This window comes from Bombus terrestris, chromosome 13, assembly GCF_910591885.1.
Source record: "Bombus terrestris chromosome 13, iyBomTerr1.2, whole genome shotgun sequence".
NCBI lineage: Eukaryota > Metazoa > Arthropoda > Insecta > Hymenoptera > Apidae > Bombus > Bombus terrestris.
In genome coordinates, this window is record NC_063281.1 from 13,819,856 (window position 1) to 13,842,147 (window position 22,292).

Genomic DNA, 22,292 nt, shown 5'->3' on the forward strand with positions numbered 1-22,292 from the left:
AATCTATTCAATTCTTTCTTATCCTTTAGCATTCTACAACGATAAACAGTCAGTTAAAGAGTTCAGGTTTTGTGCGATTAAATAGCGTCTTTTTGCGTGACTTCAAAATTTTAATATTTTCTATACAATGTAAAATTATCTTCGTTAATACAGTGTCAAGAAATTGATTCCTCGTTGCTAAGGTATTAAATAACAATGTTGTGTGTTAGAGTATTCTATATTCAAATATTATTTCTTTCAACATACGTAAATTTTTCAATTTGTCAGAGACTGAGCGAATTCTCTTTAATGAAAGAACGATCATTTCTATGAATCGTAATATATAACTTAAATAGGAACAGCGATTCGTTATTGCAACTAAATATTATTCTTGCACATACGAAAGAAATACATATAAATAGGAACATTTTAGGAAGAGCCGGATAGAACGATCTCTATAAATATCAATAACTCGTAGAAAAGCGTTCATAGAATAAACGTGAAATGGCCTTCTTTATTCTAGAATCTCTTTGAACAGAGGTATGGCTGAGGTTAATAAACGTAATACCGGTTTAAGTCTTTATTACAATATGAATAAGAATTCGATAAAAGCTTATCTTTTAAGACATATCTTTTTTCAATATTTAGTTTTATTCGCTATTCCACAGGATTCACCGTTCTTTTCAGGTTCAGGTACAAATCACCGTGATAAATACATTTTCACCATTAACGAAGAACGTAAATGGTAAAACCTCGTTTCTTCAAACTGTTCAAAATGTGTCTTAAGAAGGATTTTGCATAGAAATCGTTCTATCTGGTAGATTACCGAGTCAACCTATCGAGCAAATTGTTAATCTTCTCACAGTGTAGTACGAGAGAAAGTTAGACAAACCATGGAATACGATACCGTAACGCTGTACTAAAACGCCCAATCAAAAACCAAACACCGATCAATTCTGTTTTCTGAAAATTACTTAATTTTAATGTTAGAACGAGTAATTGTTCATCTCCATAGAAACCATAACCGAATTGTTAAAACTCATTGGGTAGGAGCAGTCGATGTTACAAATTTTTACATCTAGCTTCACGAATTAAAGAAATAGTTTGTTAGTCGTTCCCTTTAGCCTTCTTCGTCGTTCTATTACACTATGAAGGAATTCAGTTAACAAAAGTATTACACAAACGCGATTATGTTACGGTGCAACAAAGAATTTCCGATTTCCTTTAACGCATTCTCTCGATCCCCTGAAACCGATCTTCGACGCTCCTATCTAAAATGCGATAAAACTCAAGGTCGGAGCTGGCGAACACGGCAGTTGCGTAGAATTTCGAAGAGGGGATGAAAGAAGTCGAGGAACGTGTCAGTTTTTTTGAGGCTTTATCAGCCGGCTGGCCGGGGGTGGTAATTTGTTGAAGCCAGCGTTGTCGAAGACCGGAAGCAGATCCCTGACTCTTTGTCCAGCACCGACGGCTGCCAGCTCGAGCCATCTGAAACGATGGCGGGTCTTGTTGAAAAACGAACCGCTTCATATTCGATTTTTATTACTTTCCGGACAGTAAGAACTCCACTTTCGTGCTAGTAGCGTTAAACTCCCAATTGGGATAATAATGATTTAGTTTGATTAATCGGGTAGTGTTTCGTGCGTAGCGCTGTAAGACAAGTTCGGCAAATTTCGATCAAAGATAGAACGTGCCGTGTTTTAGTAAGTGCGGATTAAATATAGGCAATATGTATAATATTATATAAGGCAGGCAAAGATGTTAAACGTTTGATGGATTTTTTGAAGAAACGCGACTACGCGAAATCACGCTTATCCAACCACACTTCTACGCTACAGAGTCTATAGGACATCGTAGTTATTATTTCGACGTAAAAGCGACGGAGGATATATCGTTGAATGAACCAAGTTTAGACTGGAACTTAGATATCCGTTTTCAGTTTCAGCGATACGCGGTCGCTTTGTCTCTCTTCGAGCAGAAACAAGCGGAGATTTCGATGCGGCGGTTATTTTCGGCATTTCCAATTTACGCTTTAGAATCGAACAGCTAAAGCGTGGCCTTTATGATTCCATAAGCGCGACGCGTATTCCACCAGGCGATACGGTTGTCTATTTTCCGTCGACCTAATAATCTCGCGTCTGATAAACGGCTAAACCCGTGAACAACGCCGTTCCGAAGTATCGTCGTCTTCGATGAAACGTACCAGACACGATAATTGACGTTTGGCGGATTAACGTCTGCCATCTGCATGCATAAAGTCTGGTTTAATTGGTGGGAGGGTTTTAATGTTAATCGCGTTACTTGGTCGAACGATCGATTGCTCTTTAAGAGCAACGAATAAATTAGATTGCCGGACATACCAACGAAAACGGTTAATTCGTTAATTTCTGTTTCCGTCGACAATATCGTAATTTTGTTCATTTTCGCCGTAACAACGCGCGAGGAAATTTGAATTACTCAATTGCAACTGGATAAACTTTGTACAAATATATTCGATATCTGAAAAAAGAAAGGGCATGATTGGCGAGCGCACGATGCGGCGTGTAATGAATCAAAGGGCCAATTAAAAGCACCAACGCAGAAAGAAAATTAATCGGGCGAGAGCGGAAAAAAGGGAGTGAAAAGCGGCAACTCCGATAAACTGAAATTGATTTGGAATGACGCGGGAAAGCGTATCGCGAGCATATGCAAGCACACACATTCGTTTCCCACCTGTTGTTTTTGTATTTGGCCAGGGGCTGAGCAGCTGGATGGGGAGTTTCGGTGGGGAAATATGTGGCTCCATAAAAATCCAGTCCACGGCTGAGCAGCGTCGAGGTCTCTTCCACGCTGGCCAGGGTTACCCTTATAACGGGTGGCCCCGTGTAAATCGTCGCAGGCTCGTTCTGGCTGTGAGCGTCGCTTTTCAACTTGTCGTTGATCGCTTTCACTAATTCGCAAAGCAGACACCGGGTCAGCGGGCACGCGGTTTGGGAAATGACCGGTGAAAGAGGGGAAATTAATTCGATCAGGAACGATCCAGGCAAACGCCTGGAATTAATGTAATTGATTGCGTTAAGCCCGTGATTTCCGTATCATTGTACGAGCGCTTCTTTGCGCGTTCCGACCGATACGAAAGTCGACAGGATCGATATGGAAACCGACTCGAAAAGTATTCACGATCCAACGAATCGATCCGATATAAATCGACGATATCGCGTACGCACGTAAACCTGTGGCACGAAAAATTTCGAAAGATCCGACGTATCGTCGTATCGCGATGGCGAGCATAGCGGCGATGATATCGTGGAAAATACTCACAAACAGTGCCCGTGTTGAGAGGTAGCCGCGTAATTTCGACTATAGACCGGTACTTGTAGAGAGCGTGTCTAATATCCTCCTCGGGTAATTCTTCAGGTACGTCCAAAACGTAGACGGTGAACGTCTTCGCCGGTCTGCAGGGTATAGCGACCTGCGTTCATGAATACGAAACGTCGTATTTAGAGGCGTTCTGAAGAGGAGGGTCCTTTGTGTACCGAAAGATAAGTACCTTCTTGTAGAAGCGTGCCCCGGTGACTTTGTGGAAGCCCTTTTTGTAGACCGCCTGAAAATCGTCGATGTTGCTGAACTTGAAGAGTATACCGGTGGCCGTTTTCGTCAAGGAGAACGCGCCACTGTAATGCAAAACGACAACCACGCTTTATCTCCTATCTCTCTTTCCTCTTCTGCTCTCCGCCTGTTCTTCGTCTCCCTTTTTCCTCGAATTGCCCATCTCGCGTAATTCTACTACCAGCTAGCTTTCTGTTAGCTGATCTTTTATTGCAATTTTCTCGGCTACTCGGTTTATTCAACCCCCGTACGATCGTATCTCCAAATAATTTAATGAGTCGATTAAATTTAATAAATTAATCAATTGGTCATCCATCGAAATGGAAACGTCGAAGGCAACGAGAATTTCGATTAAATCGTCGTCGTACTGGCTTGTCTCCGTTTAGTATTAACCAGAGACTCTCTTCGCCCTCCTATCTGTTGTGATTTACGTGTGCCGAATCATTAGAGACATTTCAAACAGTACGATATACCATTTTACCGATAGCGTACGCTTATAAACCTTTACGCGAAACGAAAATTTATCGCGCAATGAAGCTTTATTTGTCGATATTACCCAACATCGAAATGCTATTAGACAACGAAGTGACTTATTCAATAAGATCCAATTGAATTGGTAAAAATTAAGATTTATCTTTCCGAGATTGGTTCTTAATCGGAGAAATTCGAAAGTTTAATCGAATTCCTAAAAAGCCATGCCTACTAGTTTTATAAATCGAAAATTAAAAAATGCTGATCCATGGAAAGCCCAAAATCCTCTAGTTTTAGAAACGTAAAACTACGTAACTCGAAGTTACGAAAGGCGGTTCAAAAAATTCGTTTCTATTCCGAAAACTTTAAAAACGCTTTAATTTAAGACATTCTGATCGTTAAAAGTGCTAGAAAATATCATTTCGAAAGTTGAAATATCCTAACTGGGGAAACCGCAACATGTCCACCAAAACTTTCGATAAACAAATTTCTACCATAGCTTCGTATACGATTTTACAAGGAAAGCTAACGATCACGGCAATAAAAAGAAATCTGCGTGAACCTCACCGAAAATTCATCTTCTCGCATATAGTGGCTGCCTTCTCGATGCTGAGCTCGTGGCTCGGTGTCAACAAAAAGGCACCCTTGGTGAGGAAGTCGGTCTCGCTGATCTCGGAATCGGTGTCCTGATCCTGCCAGTCACCGGAGTCTCGTCGACTATCCTGATTCAATCGGGACAGAGAGCTATTTTTCGACGCGGACATGTCGTTTTCGCACGTGGCACTGCTATCCTGTCCTCTCTGAGACATCTTTTATAGGGCGTCGGAGGTGGGATCGGCTGGCTCACGATCGAACGTAACCCGTTACGCGAGATCGACTCCTTGCAAGACACGTTCTCGACGCACTGTCAAACAGTTACGCATCGATACGCTCCTTTTATACAGAGAGCAAGCTCTATGATCGCTAATCGTCGATCGTTCTGCCCACGATCTTGCGGCGATCTTAGATTGGGCTCGTTCGAAAAAGGGAGTCGTTAAGCGTCGACGGACGAAGTTTGATGGATGGTCGAGACGTTTTTCTCTCGAGGATGCGAATTTAATAAAGAGTAACGCGAAATCGAAGAGAGGAGAGATGTTCCGGGGTGAAGATAGAGAAAGGTTGACTGGATGTTCGAAAGTAGAGCAACCAGAATAAATATAGATAAAATAGAGATGAAGCATCGCGGGCGCGATGGGCAGGAACGTACCAAAGTTATAACAAAGTTTAGTACTAGAACTACCAACCTATATTATATACCGAAGCATAATTAAACTAACAGAGGGGCAATAATTTTAACTACCGAACTAACGTTCTATGTATCGTAGCAAACCAACGAGGATAAACGATGCGATAAAAAGTTGTAGTTGATCGAGTTAAAGAAATAGGGGACAGCGTTAACTCGGATCAAGGCTAATTATCTCCAAGACGCTTTAGATACGTGGGCAGATCTATTACCTACGTTATTATTAATTATAGAAGAAGCGATACAGTATATATGTTTGCATATATCGAAATTAGTTAATTTAGCGTGAAACAGCGTTGTTCTATTAATCAAATATTCTGGCCGTTTATGGTAGAGTGCGTGACATGTCATTTAACACCTACCATGGAATATACGTATGTACACGCCCGACACGTTTAAATCAATTTTTGCATGCATCATTAACTAAATGATGATGCATTACTTCCATCCACCTCCTATACCCTTTTTTTAATGACCTTCTATCGTATAGAAAATACGTCGATAAATATCCCCTAGCTGGCGCAAGAAACCATTTTAAGCGTAAGATGGAATTTCTAGCTGCGCGTTTCAAATTTTCATCTGTATTCGCGTTTAGCAATATTTCGAACGATAGAGTCGGTAATTAACAGCGACTCGTTTTCTTCTACCAGATGTATTTTGATTCTCGGTAATCGAACTTTGCCAACTATCGATACCAAAAACGTTATAACCATACTCGAACTTTTCTGAACTTGCGAATTCTGAACTTATGAAACTCTCGAACTCTTGTTAAACTTTATTACGAACTTTAGCGAAACTCGGAGTACTTGTAACTAAGGCGAAGATCAGCCGAATGAAAGACAGAAATTAACAGAAGTGGTTCGTTACACGTTCTTCGAGTTTAAGATACAATGACCAACTTTACATCGATACGGTAAATTTTCCGTATATTTAATCACGAGACAGCTTCTCAAATGAAACTAAATACTTAATTTCCTTAACATCTACTCACTCAAAGATCTATCGTTTCCTTAGTTTTTCACTCGAATCGACGATTCTAGCGTCGCTTAAGATCATCCGACATTCGTTTAAACAAATCGTCGTCCGAATGCTGCCAAGACCGATCGTTCAGTCGATTGAAATTTCATTCAAGCCGAGCAACAATAAGATGGAAACCGAAAGCGCCAATTAATACGGTTTCATCGATCTCTCTAGCGACAATGGTGCCAAGCTGGTACACAAAGATGCAAACAAGCATGTACACGAGACAGAGCATGTACAGAGCGAGAGAATATTTGGCAAAAGACGACAGAGAGAGAGAGAGAAAGAGAGAGGAGGAGCAGGAGGAAGAGGAGAAACGTGCGAATCGCACGTTCAGAAGCTTCATTTGAATTGAAATCAAGAGAGCCTCGGCTTCTGGCAGGATATTCCGGCGACTGACTGCGACAAAGCGGCGAGATGCATCGATTTGCACTAATTATCGGCGCGGTAATTGCCGTGAACAAGATCGCGATTCATCGAACCATTGCTGCTGGAGATCGAGCCGATCAATCGTTAAATCTGGCGTTAATGAAATGGAATAAACGTGCGTGGATGAAAGTACTCGACTGCATTGTGCCGTCGCAGAGACTCTTCGCTTAAGAATCAAGAGTCCTAAGTCTAGCAAAGTCCTTTGAAGTTACGAGTGACACTTAAGACAACGAATGTACTTAAAGAGAGGAGAATTGCGAAAATCCGATTACTTATGCCGTTTTATGCCGCGTACCATATTTGATATTACATGATTCGTGCGAAAATTAAAAGGCGCCATTGTATTATATTACTAGCAGAAAGAACCGATAAATTATCAACGATGACCAAATAATTAATCACGATACTATTAATTTTCTCTCACAACTATAAATTAAACGCGATACATATACCAGGCGATATTACATTTTCGTTGTAATTAATACGAAATCCTACAAACGAAAAGATCGCGAACGTGCCACGGGCATTAATTCGGAAATGTTCGATTTGCGAAATCGTCGAGTCACAGCCGGTCCGATGGAATTCATTATGCACGGAGACTATTCTTATTGCATCCAGGCTAATAATGATTTATGGTAACACTCGGTATCCACAACGACCATCTGTTACCGGTGCGTTTCGCGGTGCACGACGCAAGATGTGCAATAAACTTCGCCGCGAAACTAAATTGCTGCCGTATTATGCGGCCGCGTTTCGATTTAATGACTGCGTCTCGCAACGATTCGAAACAGCGAAAACAGCCAACGTTGCCCGAAATCTGTAACGCTCTGTTCGTTCGCCATTGAATCACTTAACGTCCAGAACGATATCTATCAATATCTAACGTGGTCCTGCGAATATCGTACCGGGAAATATCGTTATCTCCTATACTTTGTCGTGCGATAATCTTTTTTATTTTTCTACTTCAAGTTGTCATCTTTTACTTCGGTTACAAAGGAAATTTGCGTTTGTAACGATCGTCGCGACCACTCTGTAACTTTCGGAACAATCTGGAAACAATCTGGATATAAAACTAACTTAGTCGATCAATTGGTTCGCGACGAAGCGCGAAGCGAAGCGATGGTTACTCACCCCGTAATTTCCACGCGACGAGCACTTAACACGATTTTTTCTGCTGGATTCGATCGAACGTGGCGCGCATCTGTTCCCCAATCACGAACTGGGGCGGCACGGCCGATTTGGTAATCTCGAATCAATTATTATCGATCGGAGCGCTCGCAAATTCCCAGTCGGTATTGGCAAAGGGCGCACCAGATTACCAGGGCAAACGGTCGTAACGCGGTCAGCATAATCCAACTAAAAACGAATATGTATCGGCATCAGGTGGAAATTGTCGCGAAGCCGGACATCGATTGCTCGTTGCTCGAGCGACGATCGTTTACAGTTACAGCAAGACAGAAACACGATTGTGCCGTTAGCCAGCTGCAACCTAGTCCGTCCACGATGTATTTCGTTTTCGCGCAGTTTCATTTTCCTGTTGTCGTCCGATGCATTCGATTTCTACCAAAACCGAATCAATTTTATCATCGTTTGCGTTACTTTTTCGCGTTTCGCCAGGTGTTTGGCCGAAGATTACATCGTTTTCGGCGCTACTAATCGTACTCAATCGAGAATAATTTTCAAAACGAATCGATGAAAATCAGTCGCACCGAAAATATCCTCTATCCGACCGATTCTCTATCGTTGTTCCTTCTTTGATTCGTTCCACGACCGTGAACTTTTTTAGCAATCTCACGACCTAATTCGGGAACGAAGTACGTACTAGAACGCAATTACGATTTGCTTTCGAACAAGAACCAAAATCGGCCATCGTGGTTGCCGATAATTCACCGGAAATCAACGAAACTTGCTCATCGATAATACGTCGTTGTATTATCGATAATGCAGCCACACTATGCCACGGTCGGTCGATACGTGTAGGCGGCCAATCAACAACTTACTTTTTCAGTAAAGACGCAAGCAGAGGCGTGGGCGCTTAATTGGATGATTGGGTCCGACGATATATCATCGATAAATTGGCGTAAACAGAATGAAAGATAAAAAAAAGGAGAAAGAACGGAGGATCGTTCGATTCTTCTCGGTATCGGATCTTATTGTTTCGAGCGGAGACTGGTTTGGTATATGAAACGCGAAAAAGAAGCAGCCTAAAAATTTATAACGTGTACGTTGGCTAGATGAAGGGCCGCGCAAAGTATTTAATTGAAATTGGATATCGATGCATATTGGATTCAATGTAACATAGAAATTATGTTTTCTTAATTACCGTGACTGAATCTTTTGACCAATTGCCTGCGAAGCAATCATAAGTTGTCAGCGTATAAATCTAGAAAATATAATAATCAGAATATACAACTTTAAGTTACACACAGTTAACGTAATCAACGTTTCATGGGATAATGTCGATTCGCAGTGGTGAAATTGTTCGTCGTGGAAACTCGTTTACATCGCATTGTTGATTTTGTTTGCTCGTGGCATGCATACATTCAAGTCCGATCCGGAAAACATCAGAATGCGCATATATTTCGCGCTTCGCTTTTCGAAAAATGATCATCGAGTGAAAAGACCGAAATTCAACAGGCCGGGAGGGAAATATATCGATAGACTTGCCTCTTGCGAATAATTGAAATTCGGGTGACAATTTTTTTACAAATTCGACGATCATCGATCGATTTGCACGCGTGGATCTTGAAATTTCGAATTTCGAATATATACAGTTTCTTTTTTCATGTTTGACGCGATAACTGACAGAATAAAGCGTATAATATTCTTGTCAGTTTTCGTATTCAATTTTTCTATATCCTTTCCCTGTTTTTCTCTTTGTCCGAGTGGAATTTCGTTCAGTTTTATTTCGAATCTTGCGATCAACGATCGATATTCCAGCCTGATCGGAAAGTTCTGTCGTCAAGGGATAAAAGATAACGAGTAGCCCAAGATCTTTCCCTTCCTTCCATTCGTTCCATCTTAAACGACACCTGTCTCGGAATGGAACCTTAAAGCCTCGTTCCTATTGTTCCTTTCGGGAGAGAGTCGAGGATAATCGCGAAAGAGGGTCGAAGAACCGTCCCTCGATTAGTCGTGATCCTCGAATCGACACGCAGCCATTAGCGGCGGCGATGAACGTTCCTTCGAATCGAGCGGTAAGAGTCGAGCATTCGTCATCGAAAAATAGTGGGCCAAGAGGGTGACTGTGATGACGAGCACGAGGGTGACAAACGTTCGTTTTTGACGACAGCGCGTCACAGATGAACGCAGCGTGACTGCCGCTTTGAAACGGGGATGAATCGTAATTGGACGGAAATGGAATTCGGATAGTGCAGTCCTCGCCACTGCGACGGAACGAGAGAGCGAGAAATATCTATACGTATGTATATATATATACACACACACACACATACATACACGTTATATATATAACGGAGATAGCGAAACAGAGAAACTAATAGACAGAGCGTGCTAGGCTGAGAAGTGACCAGAAAGAGAAGTAGATAGTCGACTGAGAGAGGGAGAGAACGATGGAACGTTAGGGGTTGGCGGTAGGGGGTGAAAAGGCCGACGCCACTGGCCTGTAACTCTATGCTTCTCTGAGCTCCGATCAATAGACGCGGTACAACATCGAACCGAACGCAGCTGGCTAAAATAGTCCGTACAAGTTGCACGCAGCAGCGGCCAGGCAGTTTTCAAAAAAGAAAAAAGAATCCTCGTCTATACAGCTTGCGTTCGAGAGAGAGTGGGGAGAGGAGTGGAGGGATGATCGAGGCGAACGATTTTTCCTTCTCCACAGAGACGCGAGAGGAACGGGGAATTAAGGGGTCGACGTTGAAGCAACTCGAATTTTGGCAACGATTTCTGGCGTGTGTTTAATTGGGTGAGCCTGTTAGTCTGGCTTTCCAAAAGTTCACGAAGGTCGAGTGTTTTAGAGGGATGGTAGGAGGTGACTCGCGCACCGACGAGAAGAAGCTGCAACCGGAATGAGCAACGCTATTACGAGGATTTAACTGTTACGCTGCTAGAGCGGATGAAAGGGGTGTCGAGAGTTTGGAAAAACAGAGGATGCCGAGCGATGTTGAGAGGAACGAACCGAAATCTAGCTGCAGGTGAAAAATTTCCGTTAAAGAGAAAAAAATATTTTTGTAAACGGAGCGCGGATGAACTTGACAATCGTAAAACTGGTCAAAGGGTAGTTTCTCGGAGTTATTTGAAGCGAAATAACGCATAATGGGCGGGTCTTTTTCCAACGAAACGGCTTCGTCACAAATAGCCTTAGGCTGACAAGAATCGATCGGAAAGCAGTTTTAGTAAGTTATCTTCTAATTTCCTGCGCGCCGACTTATCATGTCGTCGATGGTGTTAAGCTAATCGCGTTGATAGCCCGCAGGCAACAAGTACGTCGTACCACTGTTGGGGTTCAGAATATTTATATAACGTTTATACCAATTTCCTGTTTTCGCGTTAAAATCTCCCAATAACTTTACTACGACGAAGCGTATAAAATAATGTTACCGTAATAAACAAAAATATATAACGTGGAAAATAAGAAACGCGTGTCGAACTCTAACACTGATTAAATCATTAAACGACCTAATAATTAGTTCCGTCGAACAAAGATTGAGTAGTTGATCGGGATTCATCGCGAAATATCCTAAATGTAATTAGGCCAAATATTGCTCTGCACTGATTTACAACGAGTCGGGGGCACGCGAGACAGGAAAATCTCAACGTAGAGGAAATAGGAAAGCAACGAAGAAATTAATGTTCTCCCGGAACGCGTCGGAAGAACGGTGCCTCTTTTTTCCAACTGGTTGGCTTCGTGGGCGAAATTTGCCACGACACAGAGCGGATGCTTCTCCCCGATAAATAAATGCACGATCGGGAAAAACTACGACCGCGTTGGGACGTAATTCGATTCGAGAGTCGGACAGAACTCGATTGGCAGAAGTCCCTCTCTGGTGTGAGCGCGCGCGCGCGCGCGCACCCATATGGAATTACTACGGGGACGACGACGAAATTCGAACTGTCCTATCGCTTTGTCCATCAACGAAGACGAAGTAGACCAGAAAAATCTCCAATTCGCTCGGTCAGCGATTTCTGCGGATTGTTAAAAAATAGAGGAAAAATGAAATTGGATCGAATGGAGAAACGTTCATCGGTACGCGAGCCGCGTGATAAATTATAGAGAAACGAATCCTCGTTAGTTCGAAAGAAAGCCAATTTTAATTGAAACAGGAAAACCGTATAAATTTATATTAAACGTAAACACTAAGATTTTTATTGTTCGAAATATATAATATCGGTATAAAATATCAAAGTGATATTTTATCGCGTGACCACGAATGAACGAAAGATCGTACATCGCGTTAGAGCGACCATTCTGCATAGCTACAGAACTATGAAACATACGAGATATATTTCGTGGAAAATATATGTGACGCCACGTGAAACTTCTTGCTTAATCCGAGACGATCGTTTTCATAACTCGATTCCCCTAAAAGATGGTAGGTCGGGGTTACGTTCAATAAGGGCAGAAACGGGAGTTTGGTTCGCGGGTTGTGTTAATCGCTTCCAAAATTAAGCCACGGGGAAAAAGACGATGTCTCGGAACGAGAGAGGAAAGATGATCCCATGGGTATTGAAGCGGCTGAGACATTGGGAAAGGACAGAATCCTGGAAAAGCGAAAGGGAATCGGAGGACGTGGGGGAGACGGCGGTAGGAAGATTAAAAGGAACGAGAGGAGACGTAGGGATTGGAAATAGTTGAAAAATTCAGAATATGAACGGAGCACGAACGTGAAAAGAGTAGGAACGAGAATGAGAAACTAGAGTGACGAGAAGGGAAGTCGAGAAGATGTATTACAGTTGATGTACATATATGGAAGATCCCAAGTTTTGTAACAATTATGAAAATAAATAAAAAATCACGGAATAGTCCATTCCTCGTTTATTTTCGTTTCAACTGCTTCTAGAAGATGACAGCCCTTTGATACTTATATCTCTTTTCTTTTCGATCTTTATTGGATTATTTTGTACAATAGGACAAATATGAAAGGAGCAAAAGTAACGACAGCGAAAGGGCGGGGAAGAGATAAGCGAAAGCGAGGAAGGGAGAAAACAATGAAATAAAGAAAAGGTATAACGGGAGAAAGGAATCAAAGAACCGAGCGGCGAGATGAGAAAAGGTACGAAGAAATTAAAAGTAGACAAAAGTTTCGGAAGAGATGCGTAGAAGAAATATATAAAAAAGAATATAAAATATATTATGCGAAATCTTGTCTAATCGAAGTAGAATTCGCGGATGAAATTTTGCTTGTCAACGGAGAATAAAATATAGGAATACGAATCGGTCGCCTATTTCGTAGCGAGCTATTCGAAGCTGACTCTCGAGAAAAAACGACGAAAGCAGAGGCGCGCGGGTCGAACAGGAAGCCAACGAAGGCAGGATTAATAGAACCGAGGGAGGAGGGTGGGAGAGAAACTCGGTGGTCGTCGGAGTGAAGAGAAGAGATCGCGACGAGAGGTTCTCGCCACGTCGAAGAGAATATAATTTAACGGCATAGTTGGCCACGCTGGCCGAGGATTAATTTAAATATTGACATGACCCTGCAGCCGGCCACGCTCGACGAAGCGTCGCTAAACGTTCGTTCAATTTGCGTGTCGCCCTTCGTTTCTCAAGGCACGATCGGCGTAAATCTACGCCGTGAAACGTTTCATAAACGGGACGGTTATGCTTCCACGGAGCTCACGAGCTTTCACCAGGGGCGATTACGCCGAACAAGGTAAAAGTTACGTAAGTGTTCGGTTTTTCGAGCGTTTCTACGCTCGACTTCCTGTATTCGACGCGAATTCCGGTCAGTGCAATGGAAACGGAGATTGGCGTTACGTGGAACGAACGTCGAGAGACTCGATGGACTTGCAGGATGTTTATCGGTGTTGCGTTGCTGCCGCTGTTGTTTCGATGGTTTGGTAGGCAATCGAAAAGCGATATCGAACGGGCGTGCAGCAATCGTTGATAACCTGAAGCGACGTTTGAAAATGTAGTAACGAAATGTAGTACCTATATACACCGCCGACTAAAAGTTCCAAATCGGTATAATCATCGAACATAAAATTACATATACTGGAATCGAATGAATTTTTTTATAGAAATTACGTGATAATTTTTGGATTGCCAATTAAAATAAAGATTAGAAAATGAATATTATATGCAAAAAATGTTTTCCTACGTCTGTTCTGCTTGAAACATAGGACTACTATCTTTAATCCTAAAAGTGATTCCGCCATCGTTCTTATGGTTAATATTTGTATCTCCTTTCCAACATGCCCTGGCACGTTCACGACATCAAAATTATCTGTATAACAACTGAATAATGTTGATTATAACGTTAATTTTTGGTCGAAAAAAATAATTTAAAAAGAGGTATTCTGCTCGTAGTCCTTTAAGAAAATTTATCACGATCACGCGAATGAAAGATTTCGTTTAATTTCCTACGTCATTATGCACGGTTTCGCCCCGACAATGGATTTTCTTATTACCGTTCGACATTATGCATTTTAAAGGTGCGCCGAGACCGGTGCACGTGATCGCCCACTAAATATAATGCGTCCGATCGAGAGCGAACACGAAGGGGAGATCGTATTAAAATAGCCGGTGATTAACGACATCATTTCTACGAGCAAGAAAGTGAAAAAGAAAGGGTGGAAGGAGAATGGAAAACGACCGAAGAAACGTTAGCGACGAAACGAACGAAAGATAGAATGCGAAATCGATTGCGCCCGCTGAAATAAGAATATTTAAGGAAACGTCGAACCGAACGTTCTATGATTAATTCGTCGAATTTCTTAGGATCCCTTAAGATCTGCCGGAATGTTACATCCGGACTTAGTCTGTGATAGAAGAACATCGTTGAAAAATACTTATTTAATACCTTTAAGACATTTCGTAGGGTAGAAAAATGTTATAATTACAGGAATACGAACACGAACGAAAACAATCGCGGGAAAGAAGCAGAAGAGAACCGAATTGTCCTTATCCCGTGGTTAGCCTCGTCCTTTTAGAAAATAGAATCCCTGTATTCGACGATGCAAGTGCTCGTCTGAAATAACCGATCGTCGAAGCGTGAATTTTTGCGTATTGTCAAGCGATGAAAAGGGAACGAATTTCGATCACGAAAGTAGCTGCAATTTCAATATTGCCGAAGCTCTCACCGACCTATTGGACTATGACGGCGTTCATAAAAAAGTTGCATTATTATTCGATTTTTTGCAACGTTTTTTCTCTCTGTAGATTCTTCGAATACCAAATTTCATCGAGTAATTTTCATAGTAGAAAAATTAATATTCCGGAAAGCTCTTAATTTTCTATTCAAAACTGTTTTCCCCGAAATTACAATTCCGACTGCTTATTGCGTTTAATCAAAGAAGGAAAAAAAAGAGGAAGAAAAGAGAAAGAGATCCTATGAGCTGGAAACGGAAGGTTGCAAAATGGACTAGCGTAGAAACTAGTTAGAGGGTAAAGAGTGGTAAGACGATGGTCGAGGCACAAGTATGTAAAAAGGGAGAGTTTGCATTAGAAAAAATTAGACTGCCGAGAGGAAAATGAAAAGGACAGAGTCAGGATTGGAGAGCGGACGCAGGTTGGAAAAAGAGAAATTCTCCGGGGTGTCGTGACGGATGAACGTGTTGTACCAACCGCCGGTTCATTGTGAATTCATCGAGGATTTTCCAAGTGATTTCCTCGGTTATGTCCGAGGGTTATGGCCGACCCTCGGCAAGCAACCGTGTCGTCACGAGGGGAGAACAAGGCAGACATTGCCAATTTAATATTTGATCGCCTTTTTCTCTCTGTTCCTTCGTTTTACGTCTTCTTTTAATGTTACGTTTCTGTCTCTATTTTAAAGTAAACGCATTGTGACGTCCGAGCAAATGGATCGTCGAGAGCACAACGTTCGACGTTTAGCAATTGTCAGGGACCTGACTTTTTAAATATTTTGATAAAAGATACCGCAGCAGGAGAACTTTTTCTGAAAATTTTCATCGAATAAACGACCCGAAACTTTTACGCTATAGCATATTTTTTCACAGAGAGTAGTTCTGAACTTTTTTCATTATTTTTCTATGGTGAATTAAGCATCGAAACACCTGCCGTACACGAGGAATAATCGCGTACATCGCTGAACGTCGACACGCCTATACCGTTCGTTGTAATTCGTCGATAAATCCAGCGGTGGTTGTCCCAGGACCATTTCAAGCCCAATGCCCGGATCTTAACCGTATCGTAATATTCCAGGGATGCCTTCAAAACATTCCCCGTTCGCCGTTCGAATGCCGGTCGTATTTCGGTCTGACAGTAAAATTCCGAATTGCCGCGCGGCAGATTAGCCTCGGTTAGTTGTACGTTTATGATTAGTCGGATTCATAGATTCCCCGGTTCGGTGAGTATAACAGTCGACGGCAATCTGTATGGTAATACGGCTACCGGTTTTGGGCGGGTTCCGCGACACCGTTCCGTGTACCTATGGAACTCCAATCAGAGACTTCCCATAATCCGGAGGTTCGTGGTAATGCAAGACCACTGAGAGAGAATGCTCGTCCGAAGATTGCCCGATTCTAGTTCCACGTTTCTTATTTTTCTTCCGAATAACCTGTGTAATCGAATGCCGCGTTATTTTCATTTTAGAAGTTATACTTATTTCTAACGAGCTTTCAACTTAAAAAAGTTCTTAATAAAATAGTAAATTTATCCAAGAAAACCCACTGGAAGCGGTCTCCCGATCCGTTAACAAATGGTCCTTCGTTAATAATTGAAATTTGCCGGTCGCGCTAACGTTTCATTAAAATTTTATCATGCGCTCGGAATCGCATGTTCCGCGTAGCTTAAAAATGGATAATTATTTGCCAAGTGTTTTCGGTGAAACGATAACGACTGCTCGACTTCCGATGGCACCGTTGAAAATTCCGGGCCCGACCGTTTCGCCGCACTCCTCTCTACCGTTTTAATTAACGTTCATTCAGAAACGCGACCAAATTAATTATTTACACGCACCCGTCGGGCTAATTATTTAATGCGAGAATAGTACGTCGCGACAGTTCCGTGCTGTATTTATAAAAGTATAGCCGACCCGATTGTTGCTGCGCTCGGAGCGCGTCACTTGAAATATCGGGTTTCCAGTGTTGCGGAATAGTACGATCTCATTAATTCCTGATATGTATCATAAATACGATTTTGGAGTCTTTGCTATGGGAAAATCGACGTATAAATTCGCTGGTCGATTTACATTTCGATATCTTATTTAATTTTAACGACGAATTTGAAAATTTCAAGCGGAACACCGCTACGTTAAAGTATGGAACGATTACAGTCAACGGAATATTTTCCAATTTCGCCAATTACACGACAACATATTTCGTGGTCATTGAAATCGACGAGACGCGCCCTTTCCCGTGTAATCGGCCCAATTTCTCCTATCGCATCGAGCAATCGAAGCATAAATGACATAGGCGTGGATAAAATAAAACAAAGAAGGGAATCGTCTAGCGAGAAGAAAGGACGACTTGGCAAAGGAACATCCGTGAGTGAATTCAGACCACCTCGTTGGAGATTGTTCTTCCGCAAGCACGAGGCGCAACCAGCAGCAGTCCGCTGGCCAATTAAAGGGAAACGAACCGCGATACGCCGGGAATACCGGGCATCTGTTTTCGAATTCCGTGATCGTACGCAAAAGAGGAAGCCCTTCCGGAGCCAGTAACGAAAGGATATCGTGGTCAGACCTCCCTCGTGGCGCGTGTTTAAATTCCTAGGTCGCAAGACGTCTTTTTACCTGGTCGATGCTCCGAGGCGAACAGGAAAAAAGGAACCATTAGCCCGCGCAATTATCCTCGGACGGACAAGGCTAGAGTTACGCCAGCTAATAGCGCCGCTTCCTGGCACTCCCTCGGGAGACACGGGTGAACAGGGCAGAAAACAGAGAGGGAAGCCTGCCAAGGAGAACAGAGAAGGAACGCGAAAGGGTGGCCGAAAGGACGAGACGATGGAATTTAACGAGACAAGAACCGCGGCAAGGGAAGAAAGGGTTTTTGCGTGATAGAAGGCGAGGAAGAATGCACGAACCGAGACAGACAGACAGGCAGAGAGAGAGAGAGAGAGAGAGAGAGAGAGAGAGAGAGAAAGAGCAGAACGGAACAAATTTGACGTGATAGGAAGAAGGCTGAGAAGAAGAAAGTGGAAACATGAAAAGGAGGATGATCGAGATAAGAGGGGAGATATTCGACGAGATAGAACGGTAGAGCATGGAATAATGAGTTTAAAAAGAAAAGTAAATGGCGTGAAAATATAGAATGAGTAGCAAACGTATAGGGAAGACCTAGAAAAATAAAAAAGACCAAGAGAGAACTATAAAGTTACGCGAAAGAAACAAGAGAGGGAAAAAGTTTGCTACGAGACATAAGAAAACTTGATATACCGAAGAAATAAAGAAGAACGAGAAGGAGAAGAAGAAAGGAGAGGTAAATCCGAATTTTTAAGTGTAAGTAGACGGAGTTTTGAAGAAACGTGAAATTTAGAACGCGAAATTACAAGAGTAGATACGAAAAGACTATAATGAAGAAAAGGGCTTGCAAGACCAGACAAACGAAATATAACATATATATATGAGAGAACTGTCGCGATACGAGCATGCGAGAGAGAGGGGCGGGATAATAAATGAGAAAGAGACACGACGTAATAAAAGGAAGAAAAAGGAAGGAAGAGAATGGAAAAAAGAAAGCGAGAGAAGAGTAGGGGTCGATTGAGAATAGGGAGAAAAGGGAAATTTAAAAAGAGAAAAAGTAAAACTCGGATAGGGGAAAAAAGAAGAAGAGTAACTCGATCCGACAGATAGAGGGAAGACGAACGACGAGATATCTCGCATTATCGATACCGACGTTGCTACGATCGAAAGGATCCTCGATAGAATCGTGAATTTCAAATCGTGTTCAAACAAAAGATCCTTTAAATTAAACTTCTCGATGTTTCTTCCGAAGCGGACGCATACGCAGGTCTACGCTGCACCAAGAAATTTAATAGCCAGAATGGAAATTATTTTAGAAGAGGAACTTTTCCATCCAAGAGAATATATTCGTACTCGTGATTGGCAGATATGCAGAATTTCATCGATATTTCGGAACCGAAGAATCGCATAATTCTATAAAAACGGATCATCGTATATACCTTTTAATTTAAATATTATCTAGAATTTATTATTACTTTTCTTCTTCGAGCGTTTCTATTTGTCTATTATATTATTTTAGTACGAGCAAACGTCGTATCCGAATAAAATGAGTTTCTCCCAGTATACTTAGCTGTATATTGTGTAATGGACTCGTGTGGCTATCACGTCATCGAAGCTCATTGATTATATGTCAATAACGAACAGCAGCGATAGCAGACGGTATAATAGAGTTTATGAATACGTATCAGAGGCGAGTTACGTGCAAATAAATTTTATAACTTTGTTTGATATCCCTCGAACGGCAACTTCCGCGAACCTTTTGATGTACGAAGGATTTTAATTTATTTAATAACTAAAGTTTCTATATCGAAATTTCTTTCATTTCTGTGGATTTACAACTTTTTGCGAAATTGCAAAGTATCTCACGGAAATATTACGGACAAGGTATAGCTTATAAAATGGCAGTAACAAACCCTAATAACTCTTTCGGTGATGAACGTATCTATAAATTGATCGAGTCATAAAAATTTCTACACGCAAGTTGCTCTATACGCTTTAACGGGGTTTACATAAATTCTGCGCAAAGTATTTTTTGCGATTACGAAACTCTATTTCTTGTGCAATCTCTGAAATCAATGTCTGGATGATATTTGATAGGTCACGATAAGGTAAAAGAGGGAGGATGATTTAGCGTGGCTAGCTCTCCCGATCCTTTTTACAAGATTAAAGTGTTCTGATGGAGCGACCAAAAGGTTAAATATTGCATACCTCATGCGATTCGAGGAACCACTTTCGATTAACCGACCGTAATTTATTCGGAATCCTATTTCCGGTTATTTCGAAGCCAACGAAATAATTCGTTCCTTTGCTTCGGTGTTTCTCCATACGCGTTATTCATCGGGTTCAACTATCGTAACAATATGGCGTTAGCTAAATATATTAAGACAAAGATTCATCGAGAGAAAGAGAGAGTGAGAGAGAGAGAGAGAGAAAATAATTGCTCTGATATCGAATATGCGCAAGTACTACAATATTAAGAAAAATATATTACAAAATATTTCTCGAGGATACCAAATCTTTCCCTTGAATCGATTCTCTATCTCGTAGATTCGATACGACGAGAAAGCTGAGAGCACACCGAGAGACTTTTTTTTTAACAAGAAACGTGTAATAATAAAATAAAACGTTTCGACACGTACGTGGAGACATCGGGGTTCGTCGTCGATTTCGGTACATAAATGCGCCTATAGAGAATCGTAATTCCTGGCGACATGGTGCGGTGCGGTGCGGCGCGGTGCGGCGAAGCGATGGATCCCATGGTGGCTCATGTCATCGATGGTGCGTGTCACGAATGCCAACTGCGCTGAGGACGCTCGTCTATCCATATCCTTCGTGGGCATGTAGCGTGTAACGAGCGGTCCTCGCCCACGTTATTGTCCACGATCAAGGGGCAAACTTGCTCCAAGTGGCCGCCGACCACCGGAAATGTATCGTCGACTGGCCGCCTTCCGCTGGTCACGACTCGTCGCACATTCCTTCCGTTCTTCCTTCCTTCCACCTGGCCCCTGACAACCTGTCAAGGTTAAAGCCCAAAAGGATCAACTTATTCGACGTTTTGGTTCTCTTCCGGGCATAATAGCCGTAATTGGATGCGACTGGATGTGTCGTTGTGATTGGATAATTTTATAATCAGTATCGTAATTAACACAGCGTCGAGTTAACTTGTTTTCGTTATCAAAGCGTTTCAATTTATGCAAGAAGCGAGTAATCGAAAATTCCATTTATTAAAGCCGACGAAGGACAAAGAGACGATAAAACGAATTTAACGAAGTCGGAGATCTCATTTTCGTGCACGCTCGCGCAAGTAATTACATAGTACGATGATAGACAGATTGATAAATAAGTAGTCACGTCTGTCCTTGGGAAAATGTGGTCTTTGCAATTAAACGTTATTCGCGGCTCGTCTCGTTTTTCGTCAGGAGTAAAGTATAATACACGAGGACGGTCGTACATTGCCTCGTCAACTTCCGATACTTCAAAGAAAATATCTTACAATTTCGTTTAAATTTTTTCTTATCAATATGTAAGTATGTACCGTAAGGTTTCAAGAAGTAGGAGGAGACGTATCTTTGACACGCCTTTCGCATACGTATCCTTTTTACTTATGCGCGTACTTCTTGCAATACCTCTCACAATGATGGATAATGCGCATTAATTATGTTACTCATTCAATGATAATATTACACGTTACACGCATAGCTGTAACAATACGCAATTATTCTAATTCGAATGCGTTATGAAGGGTGATTTTCCATCATATTCCGATGATTTCGGCGCCTGTTAGCACTCCATTGTTCGGTTCGCGATGTTAACAAAATTATACATCCTGAATAACAACGATTGTCCGGATCTGGCAGACACGGTTGAATACGACGATCCATGAATTACGAGAAACGAATCGATCGATGTTTATTAACCGTTTTTTGTAACAAACGTGTAACAAAGTTACACGTCGAACTAAAATTTCTGTCAGTTCGCGCAACTCTTTTGCGATAGTTCGTTTCAAAACTCTATTTAGGCGAAGCTCTATTTACGGACTCGCGTCCATTTCAACAACCGCGGGGGAATTAGACGAATTACTTATAACTCGATTGCGTTATTTAATCGCCTGTGTAATAATCATGATAAATAATTTCATTCGCTCGATTCGTATTGCGTACGGATTTCGAAATATCAATAATTTATTTCATTTGCATAATATTAATTATATAATATCCAATCAGAGAATAATAACCGACATCTTTCCTTGACAAACTGTACAATTAATATCAGATTGGTTGAAAGAAATTGAATAAATCATTGTCATTCGAAAACTTTATAACATAAATGTAGAAATTATAAAATCATAAATTTATTTTTCTCTCCGATAACAATTTTTTGGGTAACACCATACCCCGTAATATAGATCTTTAATGAATATGTTGGTAGAATTCCAGAATTTGCTTCGTTATCATTTTACCATAAAAATTATAGCTTTTACAGAGGCGATAATTTCCAAATATCGGCCTATATATCACGTCAAAATTGGTACAGAAGGTTCCCAATGTAACCGCGGTAATAAATTTGATTAATTTTGGAACTGGGAACAATTACTTTACAACGTATGTATAGCTCGTTGCGATTACATATAATTATCATTTGATAGCTTATTACGGTTAGAAATAGATCAATCCATGAATTTATCACGTTCCATTAATTATAAT

The 22,292-nt window shown here is 41.5% G+C and overlaps 1 protein-coding gene and 1 long non-coding RNA gene across 3 annotated transcripts in view; one reads left to right on the forward strand and one right to left on the reverse strand.

Annotated features, from left to right (window-relative positions):
• The window catches only part of LOC125386207, a 66,229-nt gene that overhangs the window by 33,392 nt on the left and 10,545 nt on the right, over positions 1-22,292 (forward strand). The window lies entirely within an intron of this gene.
• LOC100647235 lies at positions 88-20,797 on the reverse strand. Of its 2 annotated transcripts, none has more exons than XM_048411443.1 (5): positions 20,229-20,797; positions 3,509-3,632; positions 3,280-3,430; positions 2,692-2,908; positions 88-1,467 (listed from the first exon to the last, which is right to left on the reverse strand). In XM_048411443.1, the coding sequence occupies exons 1-5, from the start codon at positions 20,345-20,347 to the stop codon at positions 1,341-1,343; spliced, it is 738 nt and encodes a 245-aa protein (XP_048267400.1). In that variant the 5' UTR covers positions 20,348-20,797; the 3' UTR covers positions 88-1,340. The 2 variants fall into 2 exon arrangements, with proteins under 2 accessions (XP_048267400.1, XP_003400295.2); XM_003400247.4 differs by lacking the exon at positions 20,229-20,797 and adding an exon at positions 4,606-4,962.